Source organism: Leopardus geoffroyi, chromosome B4 (genome assembly GCF_018350155.1).
Source record: "Leopardus geoffroyi isolate Oge1 chromosome B4, O.geoffroyi_Oge1_pat1.0, whole genome shotgun sequence".
NCBI classification, from domain to species: Eukaryota; Metazoa; Chordata; class Mammalia; order Carnivora; family Felidae; genus Leopardus; species Leopardus geoffroyi.
The window spans coordinates 117097872-117116250 of NC_059341.1; the positions used below are offsets into that span (position 1 = coordinate 117097872).

At 38.4% G+C, this 18379-nt stretch overlaps 2 protein-coding genes across 14 annotated transcripts in view; one reads left to right on the top strand and one right to left on the bottom strand.

Annotated features, from left to right (window-relative positions):
• Window positions 1-14140, bottom strand: part of FGD6 (FYVE, RhoGEF and PH domain containing 6) — a 118799-nt gene extending 104659 nt beyond the window's left edge. For 3 of the 4 annotated variants that reach the window (XM_045463347.1, XM_045463346.1, XM_045463344.1), the window contains exons 1-2: window positions 13844-14110; window positions 6032-8432 (exon numbers count right to left, since the gene is read on the bottom strand). In XM_045463347.1, coding sequence (XP_045319303.1) covers window positions 6032-8432; window positions 13844-13859 — 2417 coding nt within the window. In that variant the 5' untranslated portion in view covers window positions 13860-14110. Of the gene's footprint in view, window positions 1-6031; window positions 8433-13843 lie in introns of all 4 variants that reach the window. The other variant, XM_045463345.1, reaches the window with a different exon arrangement.
• A 228-nt stretch (window positions 14141-14368) lies between these two features.
• VEZT (vezatin, adherens junctions transmembrane protein) overlaps window positions 14369-18379 on the top strand; it is a 77613-nt gene continuing 73602 nt past the window's right edge. For 6 of the 10 annotated variants that reach the window (XM_045463362.1, XM_045463357.1, XM_045463359.1 and 3 more), the window contains exon 1: window positions 14378-14522. In XM_045463362.1, coding sequence (XP_045319318.1) covers window positions 14487-14522 — 36 coding nt within the window. In that variant the 5' untranslated portion in view covers window positions 14378-14486. Of the gene's footprint in view, window positions 14523-18379 lie in introns of all 10 variants that reach the window. The other 4 variants (XM_045463352.1, XM_045463353.1, XM_045463356.1 and 1 more) reach the window with 3 other exon arrangements.

Sequence of the window (18379 nt, forward strand, 5' to 3'; positions counted from 1 at the left end):
TACACTTCGCTACTAATATAGTTTCAAAAAAGTATTAAAATAAATAGGCTCATATAAACACGTCTACTTTTTTAATAAAGGGCTTGCCCTAAATACCAAATTAATCTATGTAATTCCAGGAAAAGATGATGCATTTAAAAGAAATGTCTGGAAGAACACAGAAAGCTTACAAAAGTAATATACAAAGCACAGGCATTACTTACGAATACCTGAAATATGAATACACTCATCACCCTACAAAAGAACATGAGCCTAGATTTGGAATTCCCCTGAACCACCTGGAGGAATGGTGAGCCAAAGTTCATCTTCTCCACTTCTTCATCCTGTTCCTTCCTAATAAGTTCCTCAACACACTACCTTTTACACCTCCTTGAATGTATCAGCATTTAAAAGTTACAAAAATCTTATTTTATCGTTCTGTTTTGGTATTGCCACAATTTCATTTGCTATTAATTTCCATTGCACTTTTCACATATCAGAAGCTAAATAAGTTCTTGTGGGCTGGCTAGGAACCTAAGACCTACTCACAGTTATTTCTATTGCAAAAATGCATTAAGTTCCAAACATCCTATTAACAGGCTTAATCCATTTACAGATTGATGGATTACCAGATTATCTTTACCAATAAGGTCCTTACAGGAATTAAAAATGTTTAGGAAAACAATGAAGGCCATCCTCGTCCCCTCCCCACAGGTGTCCTTTCCCAAAAGGTTCACACTGAGAACGTTTTTCTAGGAAATAGGTCAGAAGCTCATTTTGCAAAGCAATTTCTGTCTCACTGATATAATTGATTATTAACTTTTAAAAAGCAAAATTATGATATCCTTGGCTAAATTACAAAATTTTTAGATTTTTACTATTCAAAAATTTAATAAAAATCTAACAATGGAAAACCAATCATCTCTAAAAATAATGCCACCCACCCCCCAAATGTGCAAATATCATCTATCTCAACACAATGTATTTTTACCATGACAGGATGTATGTGTGTACACACAATCATAATTTAGGATATTTGTTCTTCTATCTCTTGACTAAAAATATGCATCCAAAAGTACAAAGTGACATTCCACCACAGAAAAGCATAATGTTTGATAAAATATCACTTATCTGTTTTGGCAAAAAATGAGACCAAAGTGACAGCGCTGGAAAAAATACTGCAATTTCACTAATTGCTAATAATTAATTTGAAAGGAAAAAAGAAAAGCTTTATTGCCAAGAAATAAAATCCAATGCTTCTAGCTGCAGTTTCAAATGCAGGGTAAGTATGTAAACAAACAGATTTGCCAAAATTGTGAGGTTATGATTCCAACACAAGAAAACCAAAGTTAAAGAGCCATACAAATGTTTGATATTTCCTGAGCTGATGATGCTGTAAATAACTCCCAGTAAAAGGCTTCTGTTGAGATACAGGAGTCCTAACCCTTACCCTCTAACAGTGCATAATCTTATCAGTGCTACAATAAGGTGGAAATGCTTATTAGGGCTATTAATTTATACTTTAATCATTACATTAAAATCCAACACTACCACCAGATGGTAAATGCAACCCAAGAGAGACTAGGTCTGATGATTTACAACACAGAAGCCATAACAGGATTTTAGACGATTTGTCATTTGGCCAGCTCATTAAGCCCAGTTTTGTGCTTAAAATGGGGAGAAAACAAACAAAAAACTTAATACTTTCCTTCATCAGAAATGAGGGTCTACTGATTAAGAAGAAATTATTTTGAAGTTTATATTATTTTGAATCTTGGTGCTTGAGGAAAACCAAAAGATAAATCCAAACCTGTCAAGTGATGGGGACTTCTGGGCAAAGTTTCAAGAACAGCCATCTACATTGGCTGATTCCATTTCCTCTCTTTGAAATCCTCCTCAGTCTGCAATCTGGCTTCTTCCTCTAGAGCAACACTGACACTGTTCTTATCAAGGTTAAAAAACGACCTCCTAAATGCCAAATTCAATCTTGTCCATTTTTATAAGCCTTGGGTCTAGTCTTACCACCTTTGTGAAGTCATCTTTATCTTAATTTATTTTTTTAAGTAATCTCTACACCCAACCTGGGACTCAAACTCACAAACCTGAGATCAAGAATTGCATGCTCCTCCCCGACTGAGCCAGCCAGGTGCCCTGTGAAGTCATCTTTAACACCCTTCTTGGGGTATAACTCAGACAAAGTTTGGAATCACAAAACCATGCTGCCCTGTAATTGTCTGCTGCCTCACTGGACAGAAACTCTGGGGAGTAGGCACTCTCCTTTCACTTTTGAAGGCACAGTGCTTTACACATGGGTCAATATTGTGGAATATATAAACTGAGGGCTTGCTAGGTTACCCAGGAAAACTCAATAATCATTCATTTTCTTTGAAGTGCTTATAATAAGAATTAAACAACAGAGGAAAAAGGTAGAAAGGTTCCAGGGAAAGTTTTTCTTGGTTAGAGAGTTAAGAAATCCACTACAATTTCAAAAGGAAAATTCCCATATTGGCATACTATTATTTTGCTAATTTGTCTATAACTCTTTAATATTAACCGCCCAAATTTACAAACTTCCCTATGAAAATCAAACTTCTTAAATAATATTAATAAATAAGCACTCATTAACCTGCATGCCAGTGAGACAGAAAGGCCTGCTGCCTGCTATGTATTTGAGGATAATCATGTTTGAAACATTTCAGGCAAGAGAGCTCCTAACTATACCCAAAAGGCACCAGAATACTCCAGAGTTTCTCACAATCTGGCTCCCAACAAAACTGCTTTTGAGAACCCAGGGCAGTAAGCAAACGGTGACCCATCTGGGAACACCAAAAGCTACAGTTTCTACGGCCAGGGGTATTCCCTTCACCCTCCTTTACCTTCATATTTGGCTATTCACCCTTCTTGGCTGCAGGGCTTCCCAGCACCACTCCTCACAGCAGCCAACTCCCCTCCTCCAGTTTCCTCTACTCACTCTTGCCTGAGGTCAGAAACCCAATTAGCAGAATCCTGCAGTGGAGAATGGGGAGGGAAAGAGAGGAGGGATAGGAATAGTGAGGAGAAAGGAGGGAAAGAAAATCCACTGCACTCTAAATCCCAATCACCCAGCCCTTCCCTTCTCCTTATCACTCCCAATGCCTTACAGTCTTTCTCAAAGCAAACCCAGCCCCCGATTTCCTCATTCTTTAGTCACCTCACCCTTTCCATAAACACTGCCTCTCAGACTCAGTGGATTTGCTTCTCTGACATGGGGGTGCTCAACTCCACCCTGGCCAATGCTCCTGCCTCAGCACAAAGAGAAGCTGAGAGGAAGAATTCACCCAGGACAAGGGAAGTGGAAGCCAGTACAGTAATGGTTAATATAATTTGGGTGCTAAACTGAGTCCTTTACCAATGTTTCCAAAATTGTTTCTTTGGACAATACACTCTAAGTTCCAAATTACAATTAACTTTTAGAATACAATCCTACTTGTAACTGGGGACTGTATACAATTATTTCCTGATAAATGACAAACATGTTATGAATTAGTAAATACTAAGCTGTTGGATTCATGAAACATCTGTCTTCTAAAGAAGGTGACCATAGCTTGGCAGTGTCTGTTTACTAATCCAGAATCTGGTTGATTATATATGTGGACTCTGTAAAATTAGTAAGTCTCTGTGAGCCAATCTCCTCTGAGAGAGCCAGAATCTCTTCCCTGAGGATCGAGAAACTGTTAAAGACACTTGTTTACTCTTTCCAGCAGAACGATCTTACATAGGGTTCATAATGTGTTTTTTCTAATCATTTTAGAACTTTACTGGGTTGGACTTTAACTACTGCAAGGCAGAGGTCTATATATTTTCAACGGCTAGATTACCAAAGAGGATTTCCATTTGGATCCACTCAACTTACCTGAAATGTATGTCCCACTTCTCATTGACCTTATTTTAGGGTGTCCAGGTATCCTCCTCATGAGGGCTTGGATTTTGCTTTCTCTGTCTATTCAATGTTGTTTACAAAAGGTACAACCTCCCAGGAAAAGCTGTTAGTCTGACCCTATGACTGAAGGCTTTTGATTCAGCTGGCACATTTCAAGAGTCTCAAGCCTGGCTCCCTGCTCCAGGCCTAAACAAAAATCTCTGTGGAAAGCTAATTCAAAAGCAGAGCTCACTCACTCTTCACCAGACTGCCCTACTTGACAGCCTGTAACCTGTCCAAAGCCGCCCTCAGTTTCCTGTGGCCTTGAGAAAGAACCCTCCTTAAGAATGCCATCCAGCTGCACAGGCTGGCTGTGTACATTAACCCCTTCCAACCATGTTTCCCACCACCACCAGAGCAAAGCGCCCTGCGTATGAAACAGCAGAAAAAGGCTGAGTTCCAGAAGTTTACAGCTGGTGTTAGCAATAATGACAGATCCTTGAGATTTAAGCCTGAGGGCCAATGGGATGGCCAAACCTCCAGTTTCAAGAAAAAAACTTCATCTTAGGTAAGGACAGTAGTATACCATACAGAAGCCAAATTAATTTCCCTTTCTCACAGACATACTATTCACTATACAAAAGAATATTAAAAGGAGGGCAATACCAACAAAACTGTTCCATGGACAGAAGAGCAAGCATGAGAATACATTTTTTTTTTTTTAAGTTGGGATACTTAATTTCAATTCTCTGTCAAAATATTTATGCCAAGGAAAAGGCTTTTGCCTAGGTACTAACGTTCAGAGTAGACAGTTGTAAACAGAATGGAGTCAGCTATGAGAAAAGTTAGGCAAGGGAGGCTAAGTCTTTCATGGGTCAAAGGAGGAGGGACAGGGTTTATCAGTAAAGAAAAATGTTAGGAGAGCATCTGTAAGCTAAAAGAAATTAGAACAATTTTACTTGGTACACTAAGATTTTGCTTGACATTTTTATTTATTCAATTCTCCTGATAATCCTTTAAGCCCCTACTACGTGCCATATATGTTAACATTTCTACAGAAGTCCCACTGTAGATCTGAGTATTCAAAGGCTTGAGGTTTAAATATAAGAACACGAAGACTTCAAAAAGGGTCTATGTGCTTTTTGTTAAACACAAAACACTTTAAATGCAATGCAAAGGCCCCTCTTTGTGACTACAGAGAGAAAAAAGCAGCTGCAGTGGTTGTGTTGTGGGTTGGGTTTTTTTTTTTTTTTTTTTTTTGCCTCTTTTTTATTCATTTTATCATCCAACCAACACCTACTCATTCCTCCTCAGCCCCTTGGTTGACCTCATGAAGGATAAAAAGGTATGACTCAAACTCTTCTTGGAGCTTAAAACTAAAAACAGAACATCAGACATACCAATAAATAATTACACCATAAAACACACAGAGAAAGGCTGTAAGGATACCACAGCATAAAAGGGAGATCAGAATAGGAAATAAACACTTGCTACTAGGTCTGTAAAAGCTTCATGAAGCCAGTGGTTGCTGAGCTGGACCATTAAAGATGGTCAAGGTTTTAATAAGATGAATGGAGTAGGTAGGTATATCAGAAGTAGCATGTGCACATACAAAACTGAGAAAGAAAGGATAGTACCTTTCCACTTCCTGCATTTTTCCCATGTCCATATGAAGTCAGCAATTAGTCCTCAATAAGCAAAATAACTAATATTAGAGAGGAAATTTTGCAAATTTAGAGGTTTTAACTGACAAGGGCACCATAGGCAAACACATGGATTTCAAACTTTACAGATTCCTACACCTAACAAATAAACCTCACTGAACTGGCCAATTTCCTCTCCTAGTTTCCTGCTATGACTTCTAAGTTGGTGCTTTGGAGGCCCTGCAAACTCGCTCTTCTAGGTCTCTCTTGTACTATCTACACTACCACTGGGTCAAATTCTTTGAATCAGCTACTAAAATAACTCAACTACTTCAAGCTTGCATTGAAAACATCCATTCTGGCTATATGATAAAAGAATACTGTAGTTTGGAATAATTTAATATATGCTTAACTAAGCCACTCTCTCACCAAGTGATTTTCCCCATCTCACAGGGTTGCTGCAGGTTAATTTCAGTTAAAGCGCAGTGCCTGTCTGGCACCTAAGTGTTACCTGGAATGCTGATGTCTGGGTTCAAGTTGCAGCTGGCCATCTGAAGCTTCATAGGGCTCTTCTACCTCATATACATTTGCATCGGTGTCCTCCATGCTTCTGGAATTTTGCCATTCTAACTCGGGAGTTTTCCCTACGGCCATAATAAATGGCAAGTTCTCATACTCTGGTATTTCCTCATAATGGCGTATATTTTCATACTCTGGTGCATAGCCACTTGTAATAGATTTGCAAGGTGTCTGAGATGATGACTCCCTGGAGAGCATTTGGTCATCCAAAGACTCAGATCTTGGTCCATTAGCTGCACTGGTCTGGCCCCGAGACTTTTTCCTCTTCTTCTGGGATTCTAGGCTGTAATTATCTGCAGAGTATGCTTTGATGGGCTTACTTTTCTTTTCTTCTACCAACGTGCCATGCCAATCACTTTCAATCCCTTTCCGCTCCCCACCTGAGAGGCTGCCTGTGGTTGTATCTCCAACTTGGCTATTCTTGAACCAAAATTTCTGGAAGTCACTCTTCATGAAACAGATGGACAGTTTCATGTTCAGCAACTTCTTTAAAGAGTTCTTCTTTTGAGAGTCTTTGCAAGGCTTAGTGCACCTCTCCACATCCATAGCAGATAATGATTTCGCTCTAGGCTTAGTCGTGGCAGTTGAAGGCTCACTATTTGATGATATGGTGACAGATTTTAAGGATTCTGGGTTCCCCGAAAAGGGTAAAATAGGATGAGGTAATTTCCACACTGGCTTTTCTGAAGTCTGTTTAGTCATATCAAAGGAGGACAACATACCATGGTTTTGGGCACACAAATGTCGAAGGTGATTTCTTTCTACACCCTTCTCTGAATTGTTTTCTTCATTTGAGGGATAAGAAATTTTCTCCACCAGCTCCTCTGAGGCAGCTTTTTTAAGTACTCCTGCAGCAGGCAAGCTGTGTCTCTGAGGTTTTTTGGGGACAATTCTTGAGGAACTTTCACCTTTTATTATAGATTCTTTTTGCATTTGAGGGGCAGATGCTTCCAGGTTACAGGCAGTAGGCACATGTTCATTGCAAGTTAATTTGAGTTGCTTAGGCAGGCTCATAGATAAAGTACTGCATCTTATAAAACTGGTCCCTTTGTCCATAGCAAGTGACATACTGGAACCATCTACTGTCTTGGTGTCAGAACTCAAATTACAATCTGTTTCTATTTTTTCAAAGGAAGATGTTTCATGACACATAACTTTCTGTGGATTGAGTAAATTTTGTCTGTCACTGTTGCAGTCCACATTCAATTCACTTTTATTTCCTGGCTTCACTTTGTCCACCTGTTCCTGGTTACACAAAACATTCTGATGAAGAACACCAATTTTACTGTTTTTCAAACCAGCTTCTAAAGGACAAGAAGGGTTACTGTCTAAATTCTCTGGTTCTTCAGTACTTTCACTAGGAACATCTATATACTTTTGGCGTAACAGACGAGCAGCCCGTGTCTTTCTGGGCTTGGGAGTTGGAAATTTGGGGGTATATGGTACTAAGTGAATTTCTAAGGGACCAAGATCTTTGACTTCTGATTTCTTACTAACTCCATCTGAAGATGGAAAAGTACTTCTTTTATCATTTTCCAGAGTTTCTTGTTCAGATGAATGAAAGCAACTATTGCTTTTTTCACTGCTATGCTGGTAAGTTTCATCACTAGGAATCTGTAAGTGGCAGTGGTGATGATCAGGAACTTTTTCAAGGCTGGACAGGGAAGGTGACAGGTCTGCAAACTCAATTCTGAATTGTCTGTTGGAATTATAGCCATCAGTCATTTCTGGGCTGTCTGTGGAGCTGTGCTTCTGTAGGGAAATAAAAGGTGATGCTCGTTGTGTTAAAACATCTTTAAGCTTCTCTTCTAGGATGTTTGCCTTTAAAACTACTGCATTCTGGCTCTTGGCTTTTTCAAAGTTAGAATCACATTTACTCCTTGTTTTTATAGCTGAAGAGGACTCATCAATTTTACTATTTTCTAAATTTTCATGCATTTCCAGGGGCTCTAAGATAAGCTGCTTTACACACACATGTTCTCTATTCCCAAGTTTATGGATACACTGAGAATTACAGGAGCACATTGGTAAAATATAATCGCTGCTCTGATGCCCTACATTTTTACAATTAGAGTTGTCAGCATTTTTAGGTAATTCCTGTTTATGCTCTTGCAGGTTCACAATGATTTTCCTTGATGGTGACTGCCCGATGTCTCTAACAGGTGAGCCTTTCAGAACCTTTGGTTTCGGGGCTATTGCTGGTTTGGTTTTCTTTGTTGACTGTGGAACACTAGAAATCACAATATCAGGTTTAGGCGCAACAGGAGGTGGAGCAGGCTTATTATTTGCTACCACAAGCTTTGGCTTGGGGGCCACTGGTGGCTTCTTAATCTCTAGAAAGGAAAAAATAATAATTTGATGACAAAAACAAAAAACAAAACCCAAAAGATGATAAATGATTAAATTTGATAACATTTTTACTTTTTTTGACAAAATGGTGAACTTACATTTTACTAGGCAGATTATGTTAAAGAGTCAACGTTACTCTCGAAAATTCCTTAAATTGTCCTTCAATTCCAATATACAAAGCTTTGGGTAGAGTGTACATTTCTTATCAAGTCCCAAACAGTTTTTCTTCTAACTCTAGAACAGATTACCATATCTTCAGTAGACACTAAATGAGATCATTGGCTTCTGCTTTTGGGACCCTTATAGAAGAAAAGTACTTCATTTGCTGAGTGCTAAGTGAGTGAATTTGCCTAAGTTATATGTAGATAGAACTCTTTAAGTTTGCCTCTCAGTAAGCAGTAGTATTCTTCAACTTCAATGATATACCATAGAGTTATATAAATGCTTTTTCTCAAGATTCTATCCCACTAGAACCCCAAAACTATCTTAAAAAGGAATACAGAAATCAAAAATTTTCCGAACTTAAAAACAAAAGTAATTCTTCTGTATTATTCGATTCATTTTAAAGTTGGATTTCTCTGTACAGAAATTGTCATTGGGAATTTTCATTATAATCCTTCCCAGAGCTTTATTTTTTAAAAAGTCATGTGTATAGGTTCTACACCACATCTAATCAATCAGAGATTCTGGGAATACAGCCTGGACACGTGTATTCTTTTAAGTTCCACATGTGAATATACTGTGTACCCTTAATTAATAATGACTACTGTAGTACATTTAAAAGATAACCACACACACACACAAAAGATGACCACAATTTCAATTGTAGCAATCCTCCCTTGACATTATATAAAAAGCACTTAATAAACACCTATTATACAATGCTAGGTTTATACAGACCTGGTCCTATCCTAAAGGTACCTAATAAAAGCCTCACTCAAAAGACCTATAAAATAAAGATATACAGAGCCCGAATATCTGTATTTTTTTTAAAGTTCTTTAGGTTTTTCCACCTAAACTATCTCTTATCACCTAGTCACATTTCCCCAAGGAGACCTAAAGTAAAAATATTTTATCTTATACTTCTTACACTGCATGTTTGTTCCTCCAACAGGATCTAATGCTTAACAAAAACTTAATTTACTAAACAAAAACCATAAATCTTTCCAAATATCTGTTGGACATTAAGTACTTGAATACACAGAGGCTTTGATACTTCATTTAGTGATGATTTTCTTTTCAACAAAGGAAATTAGTCACAACACTTGGGAAGATATGACATGAAAGTGTGCGGGGTGGGTAGAGAGAGAGGGAGAGAATAGGGTGCTCTACTTTCTTTTACCAATCATTTTCCCAAACCAAGGTCACACAATGACATATGCCCTCTCATTCAATTCCTGGTATAATGTCATAATAAAGAAGATAATAAAAAAATACTTCCAAAATAATTTAATACAAATTCCCAAAGCTACACAATTTCACTTAGCTATTTAATACACATGCTATTACTTTTAAGTAGAAAAAATTGTAAAACCATTCAAAACCTAATGATAAACCTTGTTATAATAGTCTATTAAATTAAACTCTTGACCTATTAAGTCTTAAGGGAAAGTACGATTGCCCTAGGCCTCTTCCCAACCTCCCACCTTACCCAAGATAATGAAAACTGACAAACTGTCATGTTGATTTCATTTTTGTAACCATTCTTAAAACATCTTATCTTTGGGATTTTTGAAGGAATTAAAAAAAAAAAGTCAGTTTTACAAGATGGAAAGAGTTCTGGAGATTGGCTGCACGGCAACATGAAGGTATTTAACACTACTGAACTATACACTGAGAAATGGTAAAGATGGAAAATTTATGTGTATTTTACCACAACTAAAAAAACCAAACAAACCCAAAAAACAAAAATCCAGTCTCATCGAACTAATCTTTTACTTTCTGAATCTTATAGCCTGTCAAAAGCTTCAGGGCCATCTAACCAATCAATTTTTGCTTTTTAGTTAAATTGTTTTTTAGTCTTTGGTAACAATTTCACTATTTTCTTTAAATGTGCTTTATACACATTATCAGCATATCAGCATATTATACACATATCAGCATCCAAGGGCCATAAATACCTGTTCTCCGTTAGTTTTGTAGAAATTCAAGCAAATACGTATGAGTGGTGGTTGATTCCCGACAAACACAGCATAGCATATGTACCTAACACTTTCAATGCTCACTCACTGAATTAAATAGATGACTGTGAACATTAGCTTACCACTGTTAACTATGTATTGGAGGAAGCAGATTAACATAACTCAGCTGGCTAACCTAATTCTGTGCCTTTGTGAAGATCTGGTTGCCTCAGTTTCCTTACTTGTAAATGAGGGATTTGAACAGATTTCTAAAGCCTATATGATTCCGAGATTATAACTTCTGTGATCCTTGCTTCAGGAGAATCCTTATATTCTCTAGTCCCTTATCTTTATATGATATTTCTTCAGTAGGACTTTGTCAGTCTTCACCATTAGAAGGCAAGCTCCAAGAGAGGAGGCATTTCGACATAATGCTCTATCCCCAGTCCTGAAAATAGAGCCTGGGAATAGTCAAAGCTGCCACATACATACCCTTCAATAGGTCTCAGTAACAGACAATTTCTTTAAAAAAAAAAAAAAAATCAATATCCATTTAAATGTAGAATAATATTCTGAAAAGTTAGCAGGAATCAACTTCAGTAGGATTATTAAATGAGTTATTAATCATTAGTAAGAGCAAATATTTAAGTCACTGGTATAGCAATGTCCAAAATCCTTTTAATTTATTTAATTTATTAAATTAAATTATTTAATTTATTAAACTACATTTATTTAATTTATATTATTATTATTATTATTATTATTATTATTATTATTTAGTGGCTCTATCTCGAAAGAAACACAACTCAAAATATAACAAGTCATTATGGCCTGCTCCTATGTCACTCTTGAAATAAGTGCATGATGTTTGGAAATGAACCCAGCACCTTTGGATCTTAATACTGTAACAACATTTAGACCCAAAAGTGTAGAGCAAAGCAGCAAATCTTTTATTTACACAGCTGTTTGGCTTCAGGGAAAAATAAGGTAAGAAAGTAAAGCACTAGTACCATTTTACTATTACAAACATACGCGTCATCTGTTAGACACAGATGGCTGTGGTTCACATGTGCACACCTTCTTAGCTATTGGCCAGCCCAAAGGCAAAGCACATTAATGAGGCTGTATATGTTTTAAAAGATACAAAATATACACTGATAATCATCTCTCCCTTTTTATATACCGACTAGAATAATTCTAAAGTCTCTATTATGGGCCTACTCTTTCACAGATGCAGAAAAACGAAGAAAGCTCTTCTTCAGGATACATATAACTTAGATGTTCTACATTTATCTTATTTTTAAAAAATGAAGCCAAACCATCCCAAATACATCAGATTAGATTTAATGTAAACAAACACCCCCTCCCCCAACTGCAAATAACACTCTTAATGTTTTAATTAATTTGATTATTGTACCAAAAAGCATCATAAAGAGCTTACAAAAATGATAAACACATAATTTTATAAGAATGGAAACAAAACCCCAGTTCTCTTCCATATTCTCCATTTAGACATGATAAAGAATAAAAAATCTTAACAGACAAAAAGGTAGTTAATGTTCTCAGCAAACCATGGTAAAAACCAACTAACTCAGCTAAACACAGGAAGTGTTCTTTTAAACACCACAAAAATGTCTGTGGATTAATTGTAAAGTTGATAAAATATAAAAGTAGCTTGCATTATTCTAGGGTAATTCAAATGAAAGAATCAAACTTCCCGACTGAGCCCTGAATCAGATTTAAATACTTAAATGCTTCTGGACCTGTTCATTATAAACTGTTAGGACTAGAATTGAAAACAATACATTTAAGGTATGAATATTTTAAATGTGTTTGAAACTCCAAAGGAGGTGAGAGCTAAAATGGCTGGCAAGACTTTTAAATTTCTAAACATTTTAAATTTAAGTGGACTGGGTCAGTAATAAAAATTAAAAGGTGAGGTACAGAAATTTAAGATGAAAATAGTTCACCTCAAGTACGTAGAAAGTCTCCCCTTGGTAACGAAAAGAGTTTATAAACCTTTCAGTGTATGATAACATATCTCTTATACATACATGTAACATTAAATAGGAAAGATCTGCAATATGTTCAGGAATACTTCACTCCTTGCTTTCTTATCCTATTGGCTAACTTTTTACCTGGTTAGCTGTACTCTGATTACACCTAGCAATGCAACACTCCAATATATCTATGATTTAAAAATAATACAAATCAGAACATTGAGAGTGCTGTTTCACAGCTTCAAGTTGCAGAAATTTAAAACAAATGCCATGAAAAGCAAAGAAAAATTGATCATACTTAAGTGCTGATTTTAGAAGTAGCTTTGAGGGGAAGCCTAACACTATTGTACTACAAAATTCTTAATGAAGCATATTTCTTTAAACATGGGCAAAAGCATAAAGAAAAATCCGAAATACTTAATGCATTATTAAGTTCTGGTTTAAAAATTAACCTATAGTCTTATAAAGTGCTTTTTTTTTAAAAAGCGCTTTTAACAGCAATTAGCAATTACTTTACTAATCATGTTGGAAAATAAGAACTGTCCCTTAAGACTGTTTAGAAACACAACGCCAAGAAATGCTCAAAATTCACACAAAGGTAAATTACAGGCTTTGTCATCTGGATGAAGAGAAAGGACTAAGGGAGGCAGACAGAAAATAAGGCTTCGACTAACCAGGTAGAAACAGAAAAAAAACCATAAAAACTGGGTGAGGTGAGGAAAACATCGCTATCGACAATTCTACTCCTCTGCTTCTCAGGTAACAGGAAAAACCACCAGGAGAGGAGTCACAATGTCTAAACCTCCGCATCTAATAAGGGTCAGGGTTTCCAGTTGGTACTGGGTTCAAAGCGACCCAGAGCGGTGGCTGAGTTCAACACTCCGGGAACACTGCCCTTTCCTAGAATAACTGATTTCTTAACATGGGAATCTAAACTATTTTCACACGCAAAGCCAAAGTCGCCCAAACTTCGGGACACACGAGCAGATGTTTCCCTCTTCACATTTAGTGATTCACCTGGCGCAGAGCTCCCAATGCGGGTCTCCGTTTCAAGGGAGATCCCAAGAGAGACACGATTTCTAACCAGCCCCTCTGGTTAGGAAGGGTCGAAAATATTCGGCAGCACACGCCGTCTGCTCCGTACTTGGCCACAGCCCTCGGGAAAGGCAAGGGGAACACCGTTAATCCACCCGTGAGGAGAAAGTTGCTCCAGAGCCCAAGACTAGCAGCGCTCGCTAGAAACTTTCCAGCGACAGCGCGAGCGCCGTCACTTACCCGCGGCAGAAGTCATGATTCCCTGTGCAGCTCGCTTCCCCGTTAGCCCCCCTCAATCCATGCTCCTCTTACAGTCCATTGTTTCAAGAGTTCTCTTCAAGAAGAGAAAAGCTTCTGCCAGGGGCCGCATTCCGTCCGAAGGTCCCGCGGCGCAAGCAGAGCGCCGCACAAAGGACGCGACCGGCTCCAGGGACCCAGCGGCGCTCCCGGGCGCGAGCCGCAGGCGGCGGGCAGGCGAGCACGAGCGCCTCCCAGCAGAGCTCGGGGAGGACGGCCAGGCACGGGCACGAGCAGGGCTCACCGCGGCTTCGCCGGCGCGCGCCCCACTCCAGCTCCAGGAAAAAAAAAAAAAAAAAAATCTGTACTTCAGGCGCCCCCTGCTCGTCGCAGCCGTAAAAGGCGGACAATAGCTCCAACCTCCTCCAATCAGTGGGCTCGGGCTTCCTCCCGCTCCTGCCCCTCCCACCCACACGCTCATCCTTTGCTCCAATAAGTGGCCCTGAGAGGGGGCGTGCGCTGCGAAGCATTCTGGGAATTGTAGTTTTCTGGACAGACGGGACAGTCGGTAGCAGACGCCGTAGTGCCGCCTGTTCTCCCGCCTTCATTTCCCATCGTGCTGAGGCGGGTGGCATGGCGGAGAAGGATGACACCGGACTTTGACGAAGAGGTGGTTTTTGAGGTAAGGGGAAAATGGCGGTGGATGTGGATTGCCTTTGTTTGAGACGGACAGGGGGGAAGGCGAAGGGCCGATCCCGGGACAACGGATTGGGTGACCTCCTGCCCGCCTAGGTCCTCGAATCTCGGCGATTCCTGGGCCTAGTGTTGGTGGCAGCCTGACAGGTGTAGCCCCAGGCACCCTTGCCGCGGCAGCCTCGGCCTCAGGCCCGCCCAGAATTCCCAGCTGGGGCTCCGTTGCTAGGCCGGTGGACAGGCGCCCCCTGCTTGTTCCTTCCCCGGGGATGGATATGCTCGCGGGCGTACTCTGCCCGAGCGGGGCGGGGTCCTGTCGTGCCTTTTGGATACTCCTGAATACAACTTAGTCTCCCCTTTTATCGTCCTCGATCTTTTGGGTCAGTATCCAGAAGTGCCTCAGGTCATCCTTCACGGTCGAGGCGTGGCCCTCGTAATGAAGGCAGCAGGTGCCCGTTTTCTAACACGTTTTAAAATCTGTGTGTGGGACCTACTGCGAGTATTTAGGACCGAGGCATATCAACATCTAGGTCTAATTCTTTTGTCCTTTGCTGTTGCGCTAGGTGTAGCCCGTTCTTCTGACTCGAGGCTCTGGGTGTGAGTGCTTTTGTGTGGGACTATTTTAAGACGTTCTCTGCCATCTTGAATGAAACACACACGCGCGTGCGCGCGCGCGCACACACACACACACACACACACACTCACACACTATGGCGAGTATTTTGTTGCCACTTATCTATCAGATGCAGGAGAAAATTCACACCCGTTATAGATATATTGCAAATATGTATGCTTTATGTTCACTCATCCAAACAGATTGTAAGAAATTTTTAAAAAGAAATGGCCTATTCCATACAGTGAGAAAGCGAGGCACTAAGTGCAGAATGATAAATGTTGAAATATGTATAAACTGTCGTTGGAGGATTGATTTGGAAACAGGAGTCTATTCTTGTAGCCTCAGAGAAGCTACACCCAGTAAATGATACCGGAGATAAATCTTGAGCTATGAATCGGATTAGACAGATCGAAAGGAGAAAATGCATTACCGGGAAAGAACTGAATATGCCAAGGTTAGGAGGTGTGAAAGTACCTGGTGTGGATTTTTTTAGGGGCATGAGTGGGAGGGTCGCTATATAAAGTGGCTTCATGTGGCTAGAATGTAGCAGTAGTGAAAGATATGGCCATTTTATCAAAATGAGGAGTCGATTGGAGGAGCTCATTAGGGAAGACAAGTGTTTGAATTTTGGAAATGAGAAAAAATGATGGAATAATGGCTTGGACAGATAATTCTAAGGTAAAAATCAAGGAAGCAGTTACAGATTGAATGTGGGAGCTGAAGGAGAGACAAAAATGTAGGTTACTCAGATTTCTAGGGTAAAGAAAACTGGGCGGATGTTATTTTTTTTTTTACCCTATTTTCTTAGATTTCTGAATATAATAGTAATGAATGCCCAAAGAACATTTCATTATAGAAAATAAGCCACAAAATTAAAATGATCTGTTAATCTACCAGCCAAAGATGGCCCCTATTAACGTTATAGTATTGTGTTCTTACAGACTTTTTTTATGCAAATGTATGTTTAATGTGTGATATTTTTTAAAGCAAAATGTATCATACGTAGAATTCTGAATGTATTTTTCACTTAAATTTATCATGAGTCTAACTATTCATTACTCTTTGAAAATATTGTTAATAACATAATATCCCTGCATGCATGTTTATCATAATATAACCATTTTCCCATTATTGGATAATTATATTGTTTCAAAATAACCATTGTATCAACACTGATATGATTCCATCTTTACCTGCAACTCTGATTTTTCCTTAGAATAATTTCTAGAGGTGAAACTAGTGGGTCAAAGGATATGACAATTTTTTAAGACTTATACAGAAAGGTTATACTAATTTATGTTTCCATTAGGAATAAGAGCATTGATTTCACCAAATCCTCAGCAACAGCCTTCTTAGTTTCTTTTAATCTTTGATAATTTGATAGGAAAAATAGCATTCCATTGTTCTAGTGTATATTCTATGCATTTATTGGAACCATTTTTATTTCTTTCCTTGCCTGTTTCTTTTTGTATTTTTTTGTCCATTTTCCTATTGGATGCTAGCTTCTTAAAAATTGACTTGCATGAGTTCTTCTTATGTTACTTAGACCTTGTAAGAAATTGTAGAAAATTTCTTCCAGTTTGCTGTTTAATTGACTTGCCTTTTGTCATGTACATTAATCTTTTCTGTAGCATAATAGTAATGAGGAAAGTGTACAAATCATAAGTGTGTGCAGATTGATGAATTTTAACATGTTGAATACACCAATGTAAGCAGCAGCAGCCAGATCAAGAAACTGAACATCACCATCACACCAGAAGCTACCTCTTATTTCTTTTGTCAGTTCTGCCCACTTCAGATATAACCATTATTCAGACTTGGAATAACGAACTTAATTTTGTCTATTTTTATAGTTTATACACTGTGCAATTCTATTTGTATATCTCTTTTTTGGCTAACTTTTTTTCTTTCTGGTTTTGTTAGATTCATCCATACTGTCATGCGAGCATTTGTTATTTCTCCATAGTATTCCATGTGAATGTATGACAGCTTTTTAATCCATCTTACTGTTCATGGTCTTTGAGTAGCATCCAATTCGGGACTATTATGAATAGTGCTGCTTAGTATGTATGTTTTGTTGAACGTATTTCTTTATTATTATTACTATTATTATTTTAAGTTGGGGCAGAGAGAAAGGGAGAGAATTCCAAGCAGGCTGCACACTGTCAGCCCATTGCAAGTCTCGAACTCAGGAACCATGAGATCATGACCTGAGCCAAGATCAAGAGTTGGATGCTCAACCAACTGAACCACCCAGGCACCCCTTGTTGAACATATTTCTGTTGTATATATATTTAGAAGTGAAATTACTGAGTCATAGGAAATGTATATGTTTACCTTTTGTAGGTACTGCCAAATATTCCAACCCAGTTACACCAGTTTATACTCCTACCAGCAGTCTATAAGAGGTCTAGTTGCTCTACATCCTCACCAACACTTGCTAATATCAGTCTGTTTTTTTTTTTTTTAAGTGTATTTATTTATTCTGAGAAAGAGAGACAGAGCGCATATGTACACTTATGCACCTGTACCTAAGAGCTGGGGAGGGGCAGAGAGTTGGAGGGGGAGAATCCCAGGCAGGGTCTGTGCTGTTATTTTGCATTTTCCTGACAAGGAAGTTGAGAGTCTTTTTTTATATGTTTATGACCCCACCCATTGTTTATCTACTTTTGAAAAGCCAATTCAAGTTTTTTGCATATTTTTCAATTGGGTTATCTCTTTTACTGATTTAAAGGAGTTCTTTACATATACCTGATACAAGTCCTTTGTTGGATATGTGTACCTCAGATATCTTGTAGCACTCTCTTAATTGTGCCTTTCATTGAACAGAAGCTCTTAACTTTCTTATAATCCAATTAAACCTTCTTTTGTAGTTAGTGCTTTTAAAGAAATATTTGCCTACTTTAAGGTTACAAATGTATTTTCTCTCAAAGCTTTATTTTACCTTTTGCATTTAGATCCGTCATCCACGTGGAACTGATTTTTGTATGGTATCAAGTAAAGATCAACATAATTTGTTTTTCAAATAGATGTCTGGTTAACCTGGCATTTACTCAACTGACCATTCTTCCACTGAACTACCATGTTGCCTTTGTAATAAATTAGGAAACCTTGTATGTGTGGCTCTATTTCTGGATGCTCTCTTTTCCATTGGCCAATTTGACCATTCTTATGCCAATAACATTATTTTAACCACTATAACTTTATAAAAAATGTCTGATCGGATAAAC